We start from the raw sequence: 20,316 nt of genomic DNA, 5'->3' as shown, positions 1-20,316 counted from the left end.
GGCCAATGGGACGAGAATTGCCTCTTTGGGCGGGGCCTGTTGATTGGATAACACGGCATATGGCATATTTGCTTGAAAGCTCATTGGATGCTAAAAGCTCAAGCCATGCCGGTCCCGCCCCTCCTCATCTGTCTGTTTGAGAAGTTGCCACCGACGTGTGGATCAGCACCGTGGCTCTTTTATGTTTCAGTACGTCTTGTGATCAGAGAAGTACATTGTTTAATTCCATCATTGTCACGACCCGCTGAAAGCACAGTGAGTATCAAAGTGCGGTGATCTCTTTGCGGTGTGTCGATGACGGCACGTCGACTGTCCAAGGGATTAATGTTATTGCTCTGAGCAAACTCGGTTTGAATCGACTGTCAATCGAAGCAGCCACCTGTGCATTTTAGAGAATGTATGCATTTGCAAAGATGCATGTCAAAGAATGCTTCGTGTCTGCGCCGGGAAAAGCTATTCTCCACGGCGAGCATGCGGTGGTGCATGGAAAGGTAGGTAATGCTGTTGCTAAGAGATCCCCCACCCTCTGCTTTCCAATGCCAGCGAACGAAACGCCCCATTCGCTAACATGTTGCGAAGTATTGTGTTTTCACGACAGAAACTTATCAGTCAATATCAGCGATGCTAGTTTGTAGTCGTAAACGTTGTGCTCTTTCTTGTTACCCCATTCTAGGTGGCTCTTGCTGTAAGTTTGAACCTTAGAACATATTTGTGGTTGAAGGCGACCTCGTCTGGGAAGGTTTGTGTCAATCTTCCAAACATAGACACATTCCTGTGCTGGGACCTGTCCGAACTCAAGCGGCTTATCCCTGATTCTAGTGGTAAGGGATGCTGATGTGAAGGAACTGTTCGGGTCTGTCCTGTAAATGTTGTGTACTAGTGTTATTCGAGCACGCAAAACTTCTCTGATAACAGTGAGGGGTTTCACTAAGGGAATCGGCTCGGTGTGACCCAAATACGGAAGCTCCCATGACACCACGTCTGTCAGGGACAGACAGGTCGAACTGTGCCCGGGGCACGACCCTAATATTACCACAGTCGACTAACCCCTTTCAAATCATTCTAGACCGGTTTCTTGCCGTGGGTATGCAAGTAGGGAAGTGATGTTAAGATGAATATACCTGTATTACCTCGGTTATTGTACCCTATTCAAATGATTCCTATTGTATTCGCAAATAAGGTGATAAAAGACCTAAATGGCTGGCTAAATTCCTTTTTATATGGAATAAATGCAGACCAAGGCTTCAGATTGCATTGCAGCTACCAGGTTCTTTGGGGGGGGGGTCTAGACTTACCAAATATCAGAACATATCAGCTGTGTATTCATATGAGGTATCCAAATTCTGTCTGGCTGAGTGTTGTAGTTTCCCTTTCAAAGTATTCACTTAGAAACTTACTGTTTTTTAAGAAATTTAAAAGGGGCGTCTGGGTAGCGTAGTGGTCTATTTCATTGCCTACCAACACGGGGATCCCGGTTCGAATCGTGTTACCTCCGGCTTGGTCGGGTGTCTACAGACAAAACTGGCCATGTCTGTGGGTGGGAAGCCGGATGTGGGTATGTGTCCTGGTTGCTGCACTAGCGCCTCCTCTGGTCGGTTGGGGCGTCTGTCCAGGGGGGAGGGGGAACTGGGGGGAATAGCGTGATCCTCCCACACGCTACGTCCCCCTGGTGAAACTCCTCACTGTCAGGTGAAAAGAGGTGGCTGGCGACTCCACATGTATCAGAGGAGGCATGTGGTAGTCTGCAGCCCTCCCCGGATCAGCAGAGCGGGTGGAGCAGTGACTGGGACGGCTCGGGAGAGTAAAAGGAGGGGGGAAGAAGAAATTTAAAGCTATTTGGTAGAGTTGTGCCAGCCCTGTTAGTTAAACTTAAGTCATGGCAACTAGTGTGTCGACTTGAGGGAAGGTCAAAACTGAAATCTGTTTTCACCCCTATTGTGAACAATCCTGATTTCCAGCCTGGGTTATTTGATGCTGGTTTTAGACAGTGGGGTAATAGTGGCATTAGTAGACTGAAGGACTTATTTTCTGATAATATGGTAATGACATCTGAACAAATGATTGAAGAATATGGTATCCCCAGGCATTTCGTTATTTGCAGATAAGACATTCTATATTGCACAGCACAATGCTAATTGACAACCCTGAAAGGTCTCCTGTTGAGAAATTGTTATTTCTAACTGCTGGAAAGATGTCTGTCAGTCTGTTCTATGAGGCTATGTATTTTGCACCACTTACTAATTTACAGGAGCTTAGGGGCACATGGGAGAAGGAGGCATCTGTCACAATCAATGATGGAGTGGAAAGATATCTGGAGACATGCAAAATCAATTTCAGTCTCCAATTGTACCAAAGCAATACAGTTTAAGATTATACACAGAATGCACGTATCCCCCAATCGCAGACATCATTTCAACCCTACTCTTTCACCCATGTGCCTTAAATCCAAGACAGCAATTGGTACTCTAACTTATTGTCTTTGGTCATGCCATAAGCTGCAAAGGTACTGGTCTAATATGCAATGTGCAATCTGAAATAGAAAGAATATTGAGTTTGGAACTGGAGATGGACCCAGTGTCCCTCATCATGGGCCTCCCAAGCAGACATGTAACATAAAAACCAGGAGATTTTACTGTATTGTTACTTATGCTGTGATGAAGAACATTTTATTGCAGTGGATTAATGAAAAAATACTAACTGTTAAAAGGCTGGCTGAGAGTGCCGTTTGGGTTAGTGCCACTAGAGTACCATACATGTATATTATATTAGAAAACAGACCAATTTTATAAAACTTGGGAACCCTATCTGAACTACGTAGAGTCTGGTGTCTTCTCTGCTGTCATGCTGCAGGGATTTTCTTGATTGTTCTTACTGCACATTATAATTGTAACTGCTGTAGTTGGTGTGCGTGAAACTGAGCTGGTGTTCTGTGTTTTTGAACTGTTTGATTTTATTTGTTAGTCTTCTGTACTTTTTTCTTATGTATTTTATAATGCATCATCTTCTACTTGTAAAAATGAAAACTAATATATTGTTAAAAAAAAATTAGGGCCTTACATGTAATAAAAAGGCTGATATACAGTTAAAAAACAAAACAGTGAAGGGGGCGCCCTGGTGGTTTACCTGGTAGAGTGCGTACCACATAAGGCTGAGTCCTTACTGCAGCAGCCTGGGTTGGAATCTGGCCCAGGCCCTTTGCTGCATGTCATCCCCTCTTTCTCCCCTACCTTTCCCTGTCTCTCTCTCTACTATCACTATGAAAAAAAAACATGGAAGTGATGGTGAAACACTTCACGACGTTATCAAAGAACCTGGGATTTCGTTAAGTAGCCCAGTGTTTTTTTTTCTAATGTCGTTTGGTGTTTCACTATGGGAGCTATAGACCACTTTCAGATTGCATAAGTTACCTGAAACCATAAGTAATAAAGAGCTGGGTAGTGTTTATCACACAGATGCTGGTGCGTTTGCCTTGAGCACTGCTAGTGCTAAGGAAGCACTGCTTGTGCTAAGGATGGGCCCCGAGACATCCAGCCTGTAACGCCTTATAAAAGTGTGAGGAATAGCCCAGCTTGCTGCATCACAAATTTCCTGTATAGAAACTCCCCTGAACAGGGCCCATGAAGTGGCCACGCCCCTCGTGGAATGAGCCCTCAAACCCAGAGGGGGCTGGAAACCCTTACAGCTATAGGCCCCTGATATAGCCTCCACAATCCAGTGGGACAGCCTTTGGTAGGACAATGGCTTTCCTTTATGGGTAGTGATCCATGACAAACAGCTGATCCTCTTTCCCGAGTCCTGCTGTGCTGCTCACATGCATATGCAGAGCCGCACCGGGCATAACGTGTTACACCTCTGCTCCTCCACTGAGGAGAATGGAGGTGGGTGAAAAGCCAAAAGCTCCACTGTGGGACATTTGTATGCTGACTCCACCACCTTAGGCACAAAGGCTGGATTGGGCTACAAGCAGACCTTGGTGAGCCCTGGGGCAAACTGCAGGTAGGAACGGACAAAGTCTGCAAGTCACTCACTTGCTTGCTTTTCTGTGGTTAAAGCTAAGAGCAATACTTTTTTCAGTGAAACAAACTTCATCCCTACTGCCTCTATGGGCTTAAATGGGTGATGAGAGAGTGTGTCCAACATGACCAACAGGTCCCACAGAGGAACCAGGGGCCTGGAAACTCGGCGCTTGTGGCTTGCACCCTTCATGAAATGACAAACTAAAAGATGCTGCCCCATAGGCTAATCCCCGAAGCCCACATGACAAGCCGAGATGGCTGCTAAGTACACTTTAATTGTAGAAAAGGCCTTCCTCTTATCAATTCCTGCAGGAAACACAGCAGGTCAACCACCGAACACTGATAAGGAACGGTGTGCCTCAAGTTGCACCACTCCTCAAAACCCCGCCGTTTACCGTTGTAAAGAGAACGAGTGGAGGAGGCCCTTCCAATCTGAATGGTGTCAATGACTTGCGCAGGGAGGCCTGCAGTGTTCAGATTCCACCTCTCACGGGCCAAGCCAAGAGCACTATGTGGTCTGGGTGAAGGTGGCAGATCGCCTCGCGCACCTGGGACAGAAGATCCCTGCATATGGGGAGAGGCCACGGCTCAGTTGCTAGAAGCTGTATTATTTCTGCTACCCAATGCTTGGATGACTACCGCAGCGCTATCAGGATTAGTGAGAAGCCCCGTTCGCTCACTCTGGCCAGGGTGGGGGAGATCAGGTTGAGAGGGGGGAATGCATTTATGTCCGACAGGGAGAAAAACAGCGGACACTTAAGTGTTTTCTTGCAAGGCAAAGAGATCTACAGCTGCCTGGCCGTATTTCTGCCAAATTTGTTCCACCACCTGCAGGTGGAAAGTTCACTCTTCCATACAGGGGGTTCCCTCAGGACAGAAGATCTGCATCCATGTTCAAAACACCCAGTACATGTCGCTTGATGGGATAGGGGCCTGGTGCTGCTCTGGTATCATAAGAGTCTACTCGTGACACATTAGCAGAACTCCAGGTACTCTGCTCAGCTAACAAAAGCTAACGGAATCCTGGTTGGCTTGCCGTAACGTGTAGCCGGAGAGTATAATGTTACACAGTCACCGGCTGCAACGGTAAGCATACACTTGGTTAGCTGTAGGGACAGCTCGCCTTGAGACTTAACACTGCTCCAATTTATCCTGTGTAACAACAAAGTACACTTCTTTTTTTGGGGGGGGGTTTCCCCCCTTTTCTCACCAATTGTATCCGACCCATTACCCCACTCTTCCGAGCTGTGCTGGTCGCTGCTCCACCCCCTCTGCCGATGCAGGGAGGGCTGCAGACTACCACATGCCTCCTCCGATACATGTGGATTCGCCAGCTGCTTCTTTTCACCAGACAGTGAGGAGTTTCACCAGGGGGACGTAGCGCGTGGGAGGATCATGCTATTCCCCCTCCCACCTGAACAGGTGCCCCAGCCGACCAGAGGAGGTGCTAGTGCAGCGACCAGGACACATACCCACATCCAGCTTCCCACCCACAGACGCGGCCAGTTGTGTCTGTAGGGACACCCAACCAAACCAGAGGTAACACGGGGATTTGAACCGGCGACCCCTGTGTTGGTAGGCAACAGAATAGACCGCTATGCTACCCAGACGCCCCGGCAAAGTATACTTCTTGCGAAGGATTTACTCGGCAAAGCCAGACTGAAGCAGGGAACTGTGTTCAGTGACATAATCCTTAACTGGTCGTTTGTGAATTGTTGAACAGCTATCCACACTAGCCTAGATTGGTTGACGGCCTCACAGTTCCCACACGGGAAGAAAGTGGGTGATGTGAGAGGGGTTGGTTGACTGTTGTAGTATGAGGGGGCATGCTGCGAGCATGGTTCGACTTGTCTGTCACTGACAGACATGGTATCATTCGGAGCTTCTGTAGTTGGTCACACTAAGGCAATTCCCATAGTGAAACACCGAACAATGTTAGAAAAAGAACCCATGTGGCATTATATATGGGAACAGCAACTTTAGGACTAAACTTGGAAGAGTGCACCCTGCCAGACGTATCTCCCCTTCTCTGGTGCTTGGACTTGGTGACAAACCACCCCTTTTTTTTCAACTACCTGGAGAAGGGGAAAATTTGGAAGCACTGCCTACATATGTCCAATTTTCTGGTGCTCGGACCTAGACGAAAAACAAGCTGAGGAGTTAGCACTCAATTGCATATAAAACATGTTTTTCAAAGGTCGTGAACTGCCACAATCACGAGAGGTCCTTGATCATATATTCTTAACTGTACACAAAAATTATTAGCCTGACGGGCCCAGAAAAGGTTTGCTCTGCAACCATTGGTCTAACCCTACCCCTGTCTTTATTTTCATAATGTAACAAAGCAGGGTAAAATGTTTATCGTCACACATGCGCGATTCACACACTGGCTGACTCAGATCGGGCAGCGACAAGAATATGCAACACCTCCTATTTTGACTGCAACCTAGAGGAAGTTATTCCTTTATAACTTTAGTATTTTTGATCAAGTCATTGCCCGATCTGAGTCAACCGTAGATGTGTGTTGCGCATGCTCATCATTGACTTAGATCAGGCAGTGACAGAGCGCAGCGTTGGTCAAGTGAGCTAGAAAGTGAATGAAAAGAGGGAGTGGCGATAGCAAAAAAAGGTTTTTTGAAGGTTTTGAATCACCAAATCACAAGAGGTTCTTCATCATACAGTCACAACTGTGCACAAAAAAATTTAGGCTGATAGGTCTGGTAGTTTGTGAGATTAGACACACACACACACACACACACACACACACACACACACACACACACACACACACACACACACACACGACCAAATTTATAATCCCCGGGATAATAAAAATCCCCTCTGCCCCCTCAACGGTGTATAAGTGTTAAGTCGCTATCGCTCCCTAGAGGGAGAAACAAGTTTTTTTTCTATGTCCCTAAATCTATGAAATCAAGCTACTGTCAATCATGTGTGAAGATGACTGTGAGCATCCAAGGAGATTTTTTTTCAAGATATAAATATACCTTCAAATATGTACATATTCTGATTTTTATTTATTTTTTATTTTCAAGATCATTATGTTCATCTGGGTAGTGGTGATGAATCCAGAATTGATCCCTGTCATCTAGGTTAAATTATTAGGATATATGTAACTATCAAACTGGGGTTCATCTCCTGTTAAAAACACAAGGCTCAGCGTTTTTGGTTTTTATTTTTCAAAGTCATACAGCATGCCGATTTTCGACACAAGAGGACACTGTTACATAACCTCACACAAACAGGAACAACTTTTGGATCCATGGAAACATAAAATCCGGGTGAAAATCAATTTAAAAATCTGGGTGTTTTTCAGTGAAAATTGGCATAAACCGAAAACGCTGAGCCTTGTAAAAACACTATCATGCATGTCTTTTGTAAGTGTAGACACACATATGAACCAGTAGGGCAAACAAGGATTAACAGTAATGTTACAAATCTGTTATGTATTCTTTAATGTATTTTTGTCTACTTTTTACAGCCACATTGGAAGAAACAAAACTGCTGGATACTGAACTTGTGAGGAGACTGCGTGAATTTGTTGGGGTAACCAATGGAAGCTTGGATAATCGCAGCATGGCGACCTTAGCCTTCCTTTACCTTTACCTCTCCCTATTTAGATCAGGGTGAGAAATAATGGCATCATGATAAGTAAAAGGAGTTGACTGGTGGAACATAGTTTTAAACATCACAATCTCAAAAGTAACCGGATCAGGGGTATTTGTTCAATATAGCATTTGTTCAATATATAGATTAGGATACAATGAGCTGTTTTATGTTTGCAGCTGATATGTGTGGTGACAGACATACAGATAATAATGCTGAACAATGCTAATAATCTGATTCAACACCGGACATCATTTTATATTGTCACTATTAAGTTATTAATATTCAGAACAGTTGTGAGACATAGAAGCAAAGTGATGAGAAAAGTGATAAAATGTAGACATTTTAATTTATTCTTCCAAAGCTTTCATTTCAATTTTCTCTGTAGAGCAGCATTAACTAAATACCAAAAAGTTTGAATATGGAGATTTAACTGGCAGAAGACAAGGAAGGTAGCAGGTAGCTATCAGAGCTATGTTGTGTCCTGGTGGCTGAGTGCAGCAGTGTGCCAACTTTAGAATTGACCTTGGTTTTGACTCATTACACTTAATTTCTGGCATAGCAGTCACAACTCCTTCATTTAATGTTTCCGTATTTTATTATCTGCCAGACCGATACACCAAGAAAAGATGGATTGCCCAGTCTGGGCTTAAATTGATATGAAACATAAAACTGTTTCCGCTTGGAAGTATTTAGTATGGGTATAGGTGCATGCAGGGATGAGTGTGAGATTATTTTTACCAAATTTGAAAAGATTTGTCTCGCTCGCAATGATGATGGTAAAAAGAGACAGACATGCTAATTTTGGAAATTCCAGCATCTGGGAACAGGCAGGATGCTCAGGAGCATTAAGGCTGCAGGTTGTCGGTAGGCATAATCGAGGCTGACACGGTGCTGGCCTGCCTGAAAGAGGCGATGGTTTCTGACAGCATGACCTCTAATGAGGGTCTGGCACTGGGCCACACTGTAGCCCTTAACAAGTCTGGATGTGTTTTTCCCCTTGGGAGAGGGCCTGGACAATTAGTTTAGAGTATTCTCCTGTCAGCCCAAAAGCAGCATTTGTGATAGAAATTGACAGCTGAGCTAAGCAAGTTCGCATTGCATATGTACACACTTTGGTTCTCCTTGTGCGAAAAAAAAGAAGCTTTATTTATTTATCATTTTATTAGTGGTTATAGGGAGGGGGAATGCAATTCTCAGTTTTGTTTTCTGAACAAGTGGCAATAGTAATGCTTATAGGCTATGTGAAAATTGTAATATTATGTGTTGCATTCAGAAAATTCTTATGGCCCACAGCATGATTAGTAATGAAACTGCTGTTTATCATCTGCTTTAGCTAATTATCTGTGCTGAGCTAATTACTGTATTCACTGAGTATATTCACTAAATACGCATGTCTTCATGCTCTCCAAAGAGATTTGCCCAGCTTGACGATATCTGTGTGGTCAGAGTTGCCGACTGGGGCAGGCCTTGGGTCAAGCGCTGCTTTCTCTGTATGCCTGGCTGCAGCTCTGCTCTCTGCAAGCGGAGCCATTTCCACTCCTCTGCAAGAATGGGATAACACTGCCCGGTGAGGATATCATCTTTAGACCTATTGACCTCACACTGACACCAATTCTCTCATGTGCTGTTTATACAGTTTGCATAGTCAAACACTGTGCAGGTTCAGAATGCCCCAAGTAATCATCCCACTCTTACAGGATTATGCCAAAGATGATTTGATATTCATATTACCTTACACATAATCCAGTCTTACACATTAATTTGGTTTTTAGTTACTGAGAATGATGAGTTTGAATAGTCTCACTTATTATTATGACTCTTAAGATATTATTTGCTAACATTTTTGTTGTTGTTTACTTACTTTCTTTTTGTGCAATTTGAAAACAAATATACCATAAAACACAAATAAACTAGTAGCAGTAAATTGTGCAGGGAGAAGCAAGAAACTCAGAGGGACTTATTCATGGCCTCTACCTATAAAACAACGAGAAGCAGTATTCAGTGTTTGTTGTTACATGTTTTCTACAGTAAATTTTATAACATAAAATTTTTTAAAAAATCGTTTAGATATCCTGGAGACTGAAGACGATAGCAAGATCTTAGTTTTATCAATTATGCCATAGATAAAAATGTTAGTTCAAATGTATTGCGAGTGCAGTATTTGTTCAGTGAGCATGCTGCGTTTCTTACAGATCACCATCTTCGGGGACGATGTTTAACAATAGGACTGGAAGGGTCTTTTTTTTTTTTTTTTTAAAGACCCTTTCTAAAAAGAAGTCTTGTTGATCAACTTTGTGCATTTATAGGTGGTGTCAGGAGGATATGGAGCTGATCAACAGTCGGGCGTTCCAAGGAGAGATGATCATCCATGGTAACCCTTCAGGGGTGGACAATGCTGTAGGGACATGGGGTAAGGCCTGAACTCCTTCACCATATGGTACAAATGAATATGATATTATACCACTTTTTATCTCCACAGATACTCGGGAAGCCCTTAAAGACAAGCGCCTGTGTGTTGCAGTGTCAACATTTCATTATTTGACAATTTTCTGTTTCATTTTGCTTGTTGTCTCTTATGTAGGTGGCGTACTAAGATTCCTGTCTGGGAAGATAATACCATTGAGCAGGTACAATTAAGTGCTTTAATGGCTCGTTTGTATTTCATTTCAGTGTTCATGATGAATACATTTTTTTTTTATTCGTGATTTATTTCTGTTTGTTTTAATGGCAATAACAGCGCGATGACTAAGCGATGCTTTGCTCAACTCTTGTCTGTTTTTGATTTCCAGGGTGCCACTATTAAGAATCCTCCTCACTAACACTAAAGTACCACGCAGTACCAAGGTACTCGTTGCCGGGGTGAAGGACAAAATTAACAAGGTACTAAATGGCTACTTCCTCCCCTGTGTGTTACTTCCTGATAGTGTAATTAATGTAATCATCTGTGCTTTTTCATGGTGCACACTCTGGCGGCCTGATGTAGAGTTCCTTCATAAAAACATTGAAATTAAACTCTTGGACAGCACCCCTGTGTGCAGTTGCCTTGGTGACACCAGCAGGTGTGCACGTTGCTGCTTGGGAAACTAATGGGTTGGATGGTCTCGTGGCAGTATTGTAACCGGGATAAAACAACATTTCAGCCTAAACCCACGGCTTACCCTTTCTGTTCTACATAAGATGTATAGTGTAGTATTGATGACGTTGTTCTTTTATTGTATGACACGCAGTTTTGAAACGCAGTTGCAAAAAGCTTTCTATGCTTTGCCAGAAAAAGAAAACCAAACGAGAGATTAAATCTGCAGTGAAAGCAAGGGAAGAAATATGAAGAGAAAGCAAGAAACATAAAAATAAACCATAAAAGGGAGGTCAAGCCTCATTACGTAAGAGCAGGTTTGTAAAAAACGAGTTTAAGTAGCCTGGACGGCTGTAACAATTGTATTTTTATGAAACCCCAAGTAATATGACATAAGACAAACACACAGCAATATTGCTGTAGAAGTACAACTACTAAATGCTGTAACAGGTCATTGTTAATCTTTATCAAAAGTAGTCGTAATATATCATTCTACAGACCTTCACTTCTGATGTGACGCTGAACAGTCGTTAAACATATCTCATCTCATATCTCATATACATCGCATTGAAAAAAAAGACACTTGTGTGCCAACGGTGTGTCTCTGGAGGGTCGGTCTAGTGGCAAACATCCCTTGCTGCAGGTAACTGTTGTGATGTGCTTGCCTGTGTGCAGGAAACGGTTGGATGTAACACCATCTCAGATGTGTAGTTATGGTAACAGCTACAGACAGTGCAAAAATGATAAGTAATTTATTCAATCGATTATTGAAGAAGAAAGCCATAGAATATTTGACTTTTGCATGCTCAATACTCCAGGTGTCAAAATCCCACAAAGTTGAATCAGTTCATCTGGACACAAAGTTTAGTGGGAGAAACATTTCATCACTCATCTAAGTGACTTCGCCAGGATTTCGAGTTAACAGCTTTATGGTCTGAGCAAGTTAGCTGGTGGGTGCTAATCCTGCAGCAAGTAACGCCAGTAACTTTCTAGAAGATTATATCTAACACATTACATCAGCAGTTGGCGTTAGCTGGTGCTAAACAGCAAAAGTAACACGCAGTGCAGTTATTTTTTCAGTACTTACATTTCCCTCGTCTGCAGTTTGGTTATGGACAGTTGTTATTGCACCCACTTTCAGGAGTAGGAGTCGGCTGCAAATCTGGACGGCTTGTTTTTTCAGACGTAGGAAGCCCACAAAAAACTTACTGGGTTGTTTTATTTCAATGTCTGTGTGGTAGTAGGCCCATCAGATACCCAAATGTATGTGCTGAGCACTGAAAAAGTGAGTTTTTCATAATATAGGACCTTTTAAACGATGACGCTTGAACAGTTTAAATTGAAGTTTAAACTGCAATCACTCCAGTCAAGGAACCCTGATGGCATTGTTGCCATGTGGGAGTTTAGACATTTTTGAACACATGGACACTTGTCGCATACAGTATGTTAATTTCGCTGTCATGATTACGTATGGCTATAATTGTTTTGCCTGCCTTTTTCCCCCTCTGATCTTTAGTTTCCTTCGATCATGAACCCTGTATTGGATTCAATTGAGGCCATTTCCTGCTCTTGTGAGAAAATTCTCTCTGAGATGACCAGCCAGCCCATCACAGGAGAGCACTACAATCTTCTAGAGGTACACAGCAACACCTTGCATTATAAATGCTATACTAAGAACTCAGTGTTAATTTCAGCTCATCACCACTATTTCAGCTATTGCTCTGAAAATAACCAAAGCTTTTGTCGTGTCACTGATAGGAACTTATTGACATCAACCAGCACCATTTAAATGTGATTGGTGTGGGACACCCTGTCCTGGACAAACTATGTCTGGTCACCCTGGCCAGAGGACTCCACAGCAAGCTGACAGGTGCTGGTGGTGGAGGCTGTGCCATAACCCTTTTAAGGCCTGGTAGTGTATACCTATTCATCTCTACCCATCCACCTCTACTCATTTCAAAATGGCAATTTATTCTACTCTGCATTTTGTCATATCAGTGAACATATGCTTTGTCATTTTTCAGTCGAATACAGATTGAATACTGTGTCATCATTTCCTCTGAAATTAAGTTAATACACAAGTTAAGTCTCTCACACTAATGAGGCAATATTATATCTCCAAGCAAATTGATCTGCCTGATAACGGGAGTTACTTTGATGATGAGAAGTGAGCCAAAAATCCAGGCTTTGGTTTACAACAGAATGTTGCATTTTGTTGAAACACTACATCGCTTTTCCTCCCTGGACAAGACACTTGAGTGGCAGGATATGATGAGATGTCGGCTCAGGAAGGGTCCTTTGGTGCAGGGGTGTACTGTGCCATTAGTTTGGAGGAAAATGTTTATCGCTCCTCTCTGACAAAACAAACAGGCAGAGAACCTGTCTGAATTCAGTCTTTGTTTATGCCTGCAGCCTTTAACACTGAATTTTAATGAGTTTAAAATCCTCTAAAATGATCCAAAAATGGTGTTGATTTGCTTTGCTAGCAAACGTTGTCATCTTTGTGAATCGCAGCCATTTTCAAGATGATCCTTCAGTGTCTCTCTGCTAAAATGCTCTGAGTCTTGGATTTAAAGCACCTTGATTTAAGGAGGCACAAGGTGGATAGACTTGGCTGCTGTTTTACCTCTCTGTTAAAAGCTGCGCTTGCATCTGAAGTCTTAAGGGTTCAGTATGATTTATGGTTGGCATGAGCAGTGCTCTCTGCATGTCTGTCTACCTTGTCCAGGTGAAGCACTAAGCCTTTCATGGATCTCAAAACCCTTACCATGCTACTTTTACTATGCCACAGCAGGGAGCCATCAAATCTTTGGTTGGAAAGCTTTCATTGCACCCCCATTTTAATAAATTTGAGAGATAATTGACTGATAATTGAGAGATGATTGCTCAGGTTGTTTGCTCTGCTTAAGGCGCGTGCCCCTCTTCCTTCAGCTAGATGGGCATTGCAGACTCATTTTCAGAACCGACTTTAATTCTGAAAGCACCACTGTAGATATGTAGTTTCGTGGCTGAATTTCAATCTCTATATTTTAATGCCCAGTCTGATCTTGCAATGTCGGGGTTGTTCCCATGACATCATAATTAATGTTGCTCCTGGACCATCTTTGCAATGGACCAATCACATTGTTGTGATGTGCCTTTGTATGGGGGAAAAAGACCAGAAAAATACCAAACAAACCTAACATAACCTCAACCTAACACTTTACGCTAACCTTAACTGATAGCTAACTTTAACCTAACCTGATAGCTAACTCAAGCTAATCCACAACCTAATCCCACAACAACCTTTTCCCCTCCAGTCGCAAAGACACGGCAGTACAACAATGTGATTGTTTTGTTGCAATGATGGTCCTGGAGCAATATTAATTATGATGTCGTAGCAACAATACCAACACAGCGATATTAGATACAACAAATTTTAATAGTGCATATAACGATTGTAATTAATAATTCCAATGTTTGTTTTTATGTTCAGTTGCACTATGATTTGATGAGATTTTTCTTTTCATTTTATTTTTTGTGTTTAGAAACGGACACCTCTATTGTCCAGAGTACAATACAAGACTTGAAGGACTGCGGCTTTGACTGCTGGGAAACCAGTATCGGTGGTCCAGGAGTCCAGCAGCACTCTGCTCTTTCCGTGAAGGAAGAGGTTCTGGAGAACTTAAGAAATTACTGAGGCCCAACAATGGCAAGATCTATCTGAGACATCCACAATTCCCAGATGTGGCTGTAATGGATCCTGTAATGTCTCAACTCATTTCCGTTTGGAAAAGAACTGCTCAGCATGGCTTGATTGCACAGTAAAATGTTGTAATACGTAGAGGATGTGGAAGTATCAGCAAGGCACTTCTCTCTCTAAATATTTACTTGTGTTTCCTATTCTTGGCTGATTTCCCTTCGGCACAGCCACTGAAAAACGTGTTACGGGAGCATTTTTGGTAACCTTTCAAAGAGCTCTCCTCTCTGTCCAGTAGATGGCATTAACATTGCATAAATGATTTTTATTTAAGGGCCTCACATGAAAGGTTGTGAGCAATTAATTCACATCCAAGCTAATAAAACCTGGAAGAGTTTGGTTTTTAAATGCATTTTGAGTCATTAAAGCAGTAGGGCTTTTATGATTTGTTAGTCAATCAGTAAGTTGGCCTTTGTGTCAGCATAACATTATAAACCAGTTCTTGATAGCAAATTAGATCTGAAATGGTCATTTTGCTTAATTTCACGTGTAGAGCACAATGATTACAACTATAACAGTTTTACTAAGGAAACTAATTATTTTATTAGTCACCAAAAGCCAATAAATGTTTTTTTGTTTTTTTTATAACAGGAGGATAATGATTGTAACGGGTCTCATACATATATCTATTAATCGCACATAACATGTATAAGAGTGTGTCTGAATAACTCGTGATCAGTAAATGATAACACAAAAACAGTGTAAACCCAGTTCATATGTGAAGCTCATTAATCATCTTTAATAAGACCGCTATAAGTTACTTCTTAGCAAATGCATGCAGCCCATCGCTGCAATATGCCCATACTTTTGCTTGCCTTTTCATGTTCACACATCTAAGCTATTTTAATCAAATTTGAAGATTTTTCTGTGATAGGATCTATTGTATTTTAAGGAAATGTTAAATAGTCTAATCACAGTTTGCCAAAAATGTCTGCAAAATACTTTTTTTTTTTTCAGGTCTCATTTTGGAATTACAGCCGCTGTGTGCTGTTCAGCTCTATGATTGGAAAAGCAATTGCCTGTGTTTTGTTTTGCTAATAAAGACTGGGCAGGGGGTGGCAGGAGGAGGGTGGCCTCTCTGGAGCCTCTGGATTACTGCCACTCTAATGTGGCTCAACAACAACCAGCGTCTTTCTGTGAGTCACACTTACATTTGTGCTGACACACATGCACACGTCCGCATCTGCATACAAAAGCTTTCCAAAACTCTTTCTTTTTTCTCTTTCTTTAGTTTTTTTTTTTTTTTTTTGCCCATCATTCCAAGCGTGGTGAAATGTTAAGCAAGTGCTGCAGATACAGAATAGAAACTTATTTAGAATGTCCCTGATTTAGGAAAAGGTCATTTTGGGATTTATGGGTTTTGAATTTCCATTTCATTTTCTGTTTTGTAAATGTCATGAAGATTGAGCAGTGTGAGTCTGGCAGTGTATATGAAGAAACGACATTTGTCACCCCCCCACCCCTTTCCGCCTGGCGCCCCCTCTGTCCTCCTGAATTGTGTCATCTTTATGTCAGGGCAGCCCCCTGTCAGTGTGCAGTACAGTTGCCCCTAACCCCTGCTGGAATTTAATTACCACTGCGCTTTTCTATTGAAATGGCATGGGGGGGGGGGGGGCAAATGGGAGACAGCAGAGCTAGTTTCATTTGAAGCCCCTCTCTCTTTTGCTCTCCTCTCTTTCTTCACCCCTGGAAGGCACAGATGGTATTTTTTTCTTCTTTTTATCAATGTCAGCCCCAGCTTCTTTCTGCTCTGATGAATAGATTCTAAGGAGGTCCTGACATTATTTCAGATAACAGAGGGGCTGAGGAAAGGGGGTCAAGGATAGAGCGGGAATGTCAGGACTGAAGAGATGAAAACAGTACGCAAGCCTAAGTGTTGTCCCGGGAGGGAGGCGAGATGTACAAATCATTTAATGTTTCACACTGAAGGAGTTTTGTCTGGATGGATCAATCAGCGCGGGAGAATGGTGGATGTATAATTCATTGGGTTCAAGTGGGAGGAACGAGACGTTGAGTGGCCATGATCACTGTGGCACACTCCCTCTGGTCTTGCAGTGGACTAGTGAAAACGCTTGTCAGGAGCCATTAACTTTTGAACACAGAATCAGACTTGGCTGAGGAGATGTTGCGTTGCTGTTGGCCACTGGGTTTACTTTCCAGTTTTTGCTCAGTGTGTCACTTCATCAAGTGAGTATCACGAGTTATAATATCTTGTGGGCTGCCAGTATGTAAAAAAAAACCTGTCCTGTGCTTTGCATCAGTCAGGTGATAAGTTCAATACAGCTGTGTTGAGGAGGAGTGATATGCTATGGAAACAGGCTCACCAAAGGCAACTCCGTTTGAAAGGTGGGCTTTGGTCCATGTAGCGATCAGGACAGAGATACGGACAAGTGGGGCAAAACTACCCTGCAAACTATATGGGTCATAAGGGGTCGTTTGACCCTCCTGGGGTGAGTGTGTCCTTTCCATACGAGGTGGGTGGCTTGCAGTGTTAATATCAGGGGTCTGCAAAGGCAGCAGGGTAAAGGAGTGTGTCACAGACCTCTACCTTTAGTTTATTTTGAGACCCCTTTTCTGGCCCTGTTAAACAACAGCTTTTGTAAATACTAAGTTAGGACAGAGGCGAGTTGGTCGTGGCATCTCTGCTAATGCTCATTTAACAAAATTTTGTGGCCATCTTGACTTGAAAACATCTTTTGACTGAGATTTCCATTCGGAAACTTCAGGTTAGCATCAGCCTAAGTACATTTTTCCCCTTTTTCTCCTCAATTGTATCCGGCCAATTACCCCACTCTTCCGAGCAGTCCTGGTCGCTGCTCCACCCCCTCTGCTGATCCGGGGAGGGCTGCAGACTACCACATACCTCCTCTGATACATGTGGAGTCGCCAGCCACTTCTTTTCATCTGACAGTGAGGAGTTTTGCCAGGGGGACATAGCATGTGGGAGGATCACGCTATTCCCCCTAGTCCCCCCCCCCCCAAACAGGCGCCCTGATCGACCAGAGGAGGCGCTAGTTCAGCGACCAGGACACATACCCACATCCGGCTTCCCACCCGCAGACAAAGCCAATTGTTTCTGTAAGGACGCCTGACAAAGCCGGAGGTAACACGGGGATTCAAACTGGCGATCCTCATGTTGGTAGGCAACAGAACAGACCACTACACTACCCAGACGCCCAGACTAAGCACAGTTTAGCAAAATGTGTAAAACGTTGCTGTGCCCACACAGCTTTGAAACTCAGTGGGACAGAGGTGAACATTTCAGTTTCAATCAAGCAGTTGTGTCGTGTCATTGTGTATTGATCTTGTAATTGAATCTGTGAACCAGAAGGCACTTGTACAATACAATATTATGTCATCCTTTAGCACTGGGAGCTCTCTTGTTTAGCTGCAGGTTAAGACCCTGCTTTTTCTTGTTGCCTTTGAAAAGCCTCATTGGTTTTTATAACACCCCTCATCCTTGCTCTGCTCCATCTTAAAAGCGAATCCCTTATGTCGAAGTTGCTCAGAATGTACAAGTGTGAATCTGTCAGTTCGTCTCTCAAGGCCTCCAGGTGCAACCCAGACACGTTGACATTGAGGTTTAAAAACAGAGTTCTGTGGGGGTTTTCTTTTTTTTTTTCTCCCCCAGAAAAAGAGGAAGAGCAGAGAGTCTGTATTTTATTCCCCGCCGTCTGTCTCTCAAATGGGAAGACTCAAGGCCAGTCGATGAAAGGCCGTGTTGAAAGCACACTGTAGTGTAGCCAGGAGGGCTAAAGTGTAGCCCCTGCTGAAGTAGATTTGCCTGCTTCTGTTCGGGTGTATATAAAAAAATACTTATCCTGGGAAAATGTGTCAGACACTCGGGCACCGAGCTGAGCTTTACATCTGGTTTTCTTGATTTGTCTTTCACAAATGCAAATATATTGTAATATGTACTTATTATACGCAGACACTTTGCAGCCATTCAATGCAGTTGAATTTATTTTGATGTTATATATGTCTACATGGGGCTAGAGATATAAATTTATATGTCCTTGCATTCGGTAATCTGAGACCACTAATCCGGACGTGAATGACAATTCTTTAATCAGGCTATAAACTGCGGTTTAAAATAAATGCAGCTAGATTCAGGTCTATGCGTAACTGAAATATCCAAAATGAAATTTGATTTGCATTAATTTGAAAACCAGCTTATCTCACCCTCAACTGGCTTTGAGTTAGAAATAGGCTCTCATCATTTCCCTGGGACAGCAGCCAATTTATTGAATTCAACGCCTCTCAGAGACTTGGCGAGGAGGATGATTTCAAAATGTTATCACATGCCACTACGTGATTGATGGGCCATTAAAATGTCAGCCAGCTGTACTTAAAACCAAAGCCTTCAGGTTGGTAAATCATGCCACAAATGGATTCATAAGGCTGTTAGAAACAAATATTCCAAACAAGGGCAACCAATAGACAGACGGCATTCCAGCGGGTGTTCAGTGTCGTCCATGCGTCTGTCTTTCCATCTGTCTGTATCTCAGCTTTCTTCCCCCCCACCACATGTTTAGGCCATTGCACTTGTGTAATTACAATGGGACAGGTAGGTGTGTTCATATTTCATCTGCTGCATTCACGATAACATCTAATAATCTGAAAGCGTTGCAAAATTGGTATCTCGTTGCTCATGCATTATGAATGAGCCTCTGATTGCTTTTTTGCATAGATTAGCAATCATTTCACAGAAATCTTTCATATAAAAATGTGCCAGGGGGGTTCTATCTCTTCTCTCAAGACTTGAGGTGACACATCCCACCGCTTTTAAGATATGACAGATCAGGTGATACCACTTCTCTCTCCTTGCCCCCTCTGCTCCTTCTCTTGCTGTCTGATTTATTTCTCCATGCATAGCATCATCATCAAGGGAATAAGTGTAATTTTCAGACCACTTTTCGACTGATTGCACACTTACTAAATATATTCAGCAGCTGCAACGTTATTGTGTCTGGAGTTGAGTGGCTAAGTACCACTCAGATTCTTTGGGCATCAAAGTAAACATTTGCCAAATCTGGAATGGCTCAAAGCGTGGCAATTCCCCCTCTCCAAAGCTCTGCCTTTCTATCCCTAACGAGGGTCTCCATGACCTCTACTTGTCCCTGCTTGTAGCCACAGATTGGCATGAAGCATAAGGGGCTTGTATGGTCTGGTGGTTAGGAAAATAGACTGGTGACCAGGTCGTGCTGTAAACTCCCAGGCGAGGTTTACGTGCTGCCTTTGTTTCCTGTCGGGCAAATAACCTGTTTGACAATCACTTCGATCCACATTAACCAGTGAAATGTCAAGTTTAATTCATTTCTAACATAACAACAGGAAGCACCTCGGTAAACAGTTGTAAGTGCATGCATGGTTCTACTTTCCGCTCTCTTGTTTAGTACAGCAGGGCTGATTAAGACATAATGGTTTAGACTCGACATGAAACAAAGGGGTTTTAACACTCAGAGTTTCTGTTTATGACTAATGAATTATTTTATTCCTAGATATTCCAGCCTTTGGACCTTGGCTTTAGCTTTTGGTGCCGTGTTATCATTAGTCAATGAGTATAAAGTGTCAGCTGTCTGTGTGTGAGTGAGTCTCTATGGTATGTGTGTATATGCCGTGTGTATATGTACATGTGGGTGCCTGTGACCTTTGGCCTCTGCCCCCTCCCCCAGATGAGCAGACTCTCAGCCAAGGCCCCGTGGAAGTTGGTGCCCTCTGCCTGACAGCCTGTCACTGTACGATGGTGGTGTTTTTTTTGTATTTTTTTATTTTCTGCAGGAGATGGTGTCTGATTGGGAGCAGTGTGTGAATAGCCCTGTCACACTCGATAAGCCAGCAAGACGACCTGTGACGGGGAC

General features: G+C 43.0%; 1 protein-coding gene across 1 annotated transcript; it reads left to right on the top strand.

The window, feature by feature from the left end:
* The first annotated feature begins 216 nt into the window (after positions 1-216).
* mvk (mevalonate kinase) lies at positions 217-15,565 on the top strand. Its single transcript, XM_056290146.1, has 10 exons — positions 217-491; positions 674-821; positions 7,516-7,660; positions 9,055-9,210; positions 9,950-10,053; positions 10,225-10,270; positions 10,433-10,523; positions 12,233-12,352; positions 12,475-12,628; positions 14,244-15,565. The coding sequence occupies exons 1-10, from the start codon at positions 396-398 to the stop codon at positions 14,393-14,395; spliced, it is 1,212 nt and encodes a 403-aa protein (XP_056146121.1). The 5' UTR covers positions 217-395; the 3' UTR covers positions 14,396-15,565.
* Positions 15,566-20,316: the final 4,751 nt, after the last annotated feature.

This window comes from Lampris incognitus, chromosome 1, assembly GCF_029633865.1.
Source record: "Lampris incognitus isolate fLamInc1 chromosome 1, fLamInc1.hap2, whole genome shotgun sequence".
NCBI classification, from domain to species: Eukaryota; Metazoa; Chordata; class Actinopteri; order Lampriformes; family Lampridae; genus Lampris; species Lampris incognitus.
Note: the sequence above shows the minus strand (reverse complement) of the source record. Positions and strands in the feature narration are given on the sequence as shown.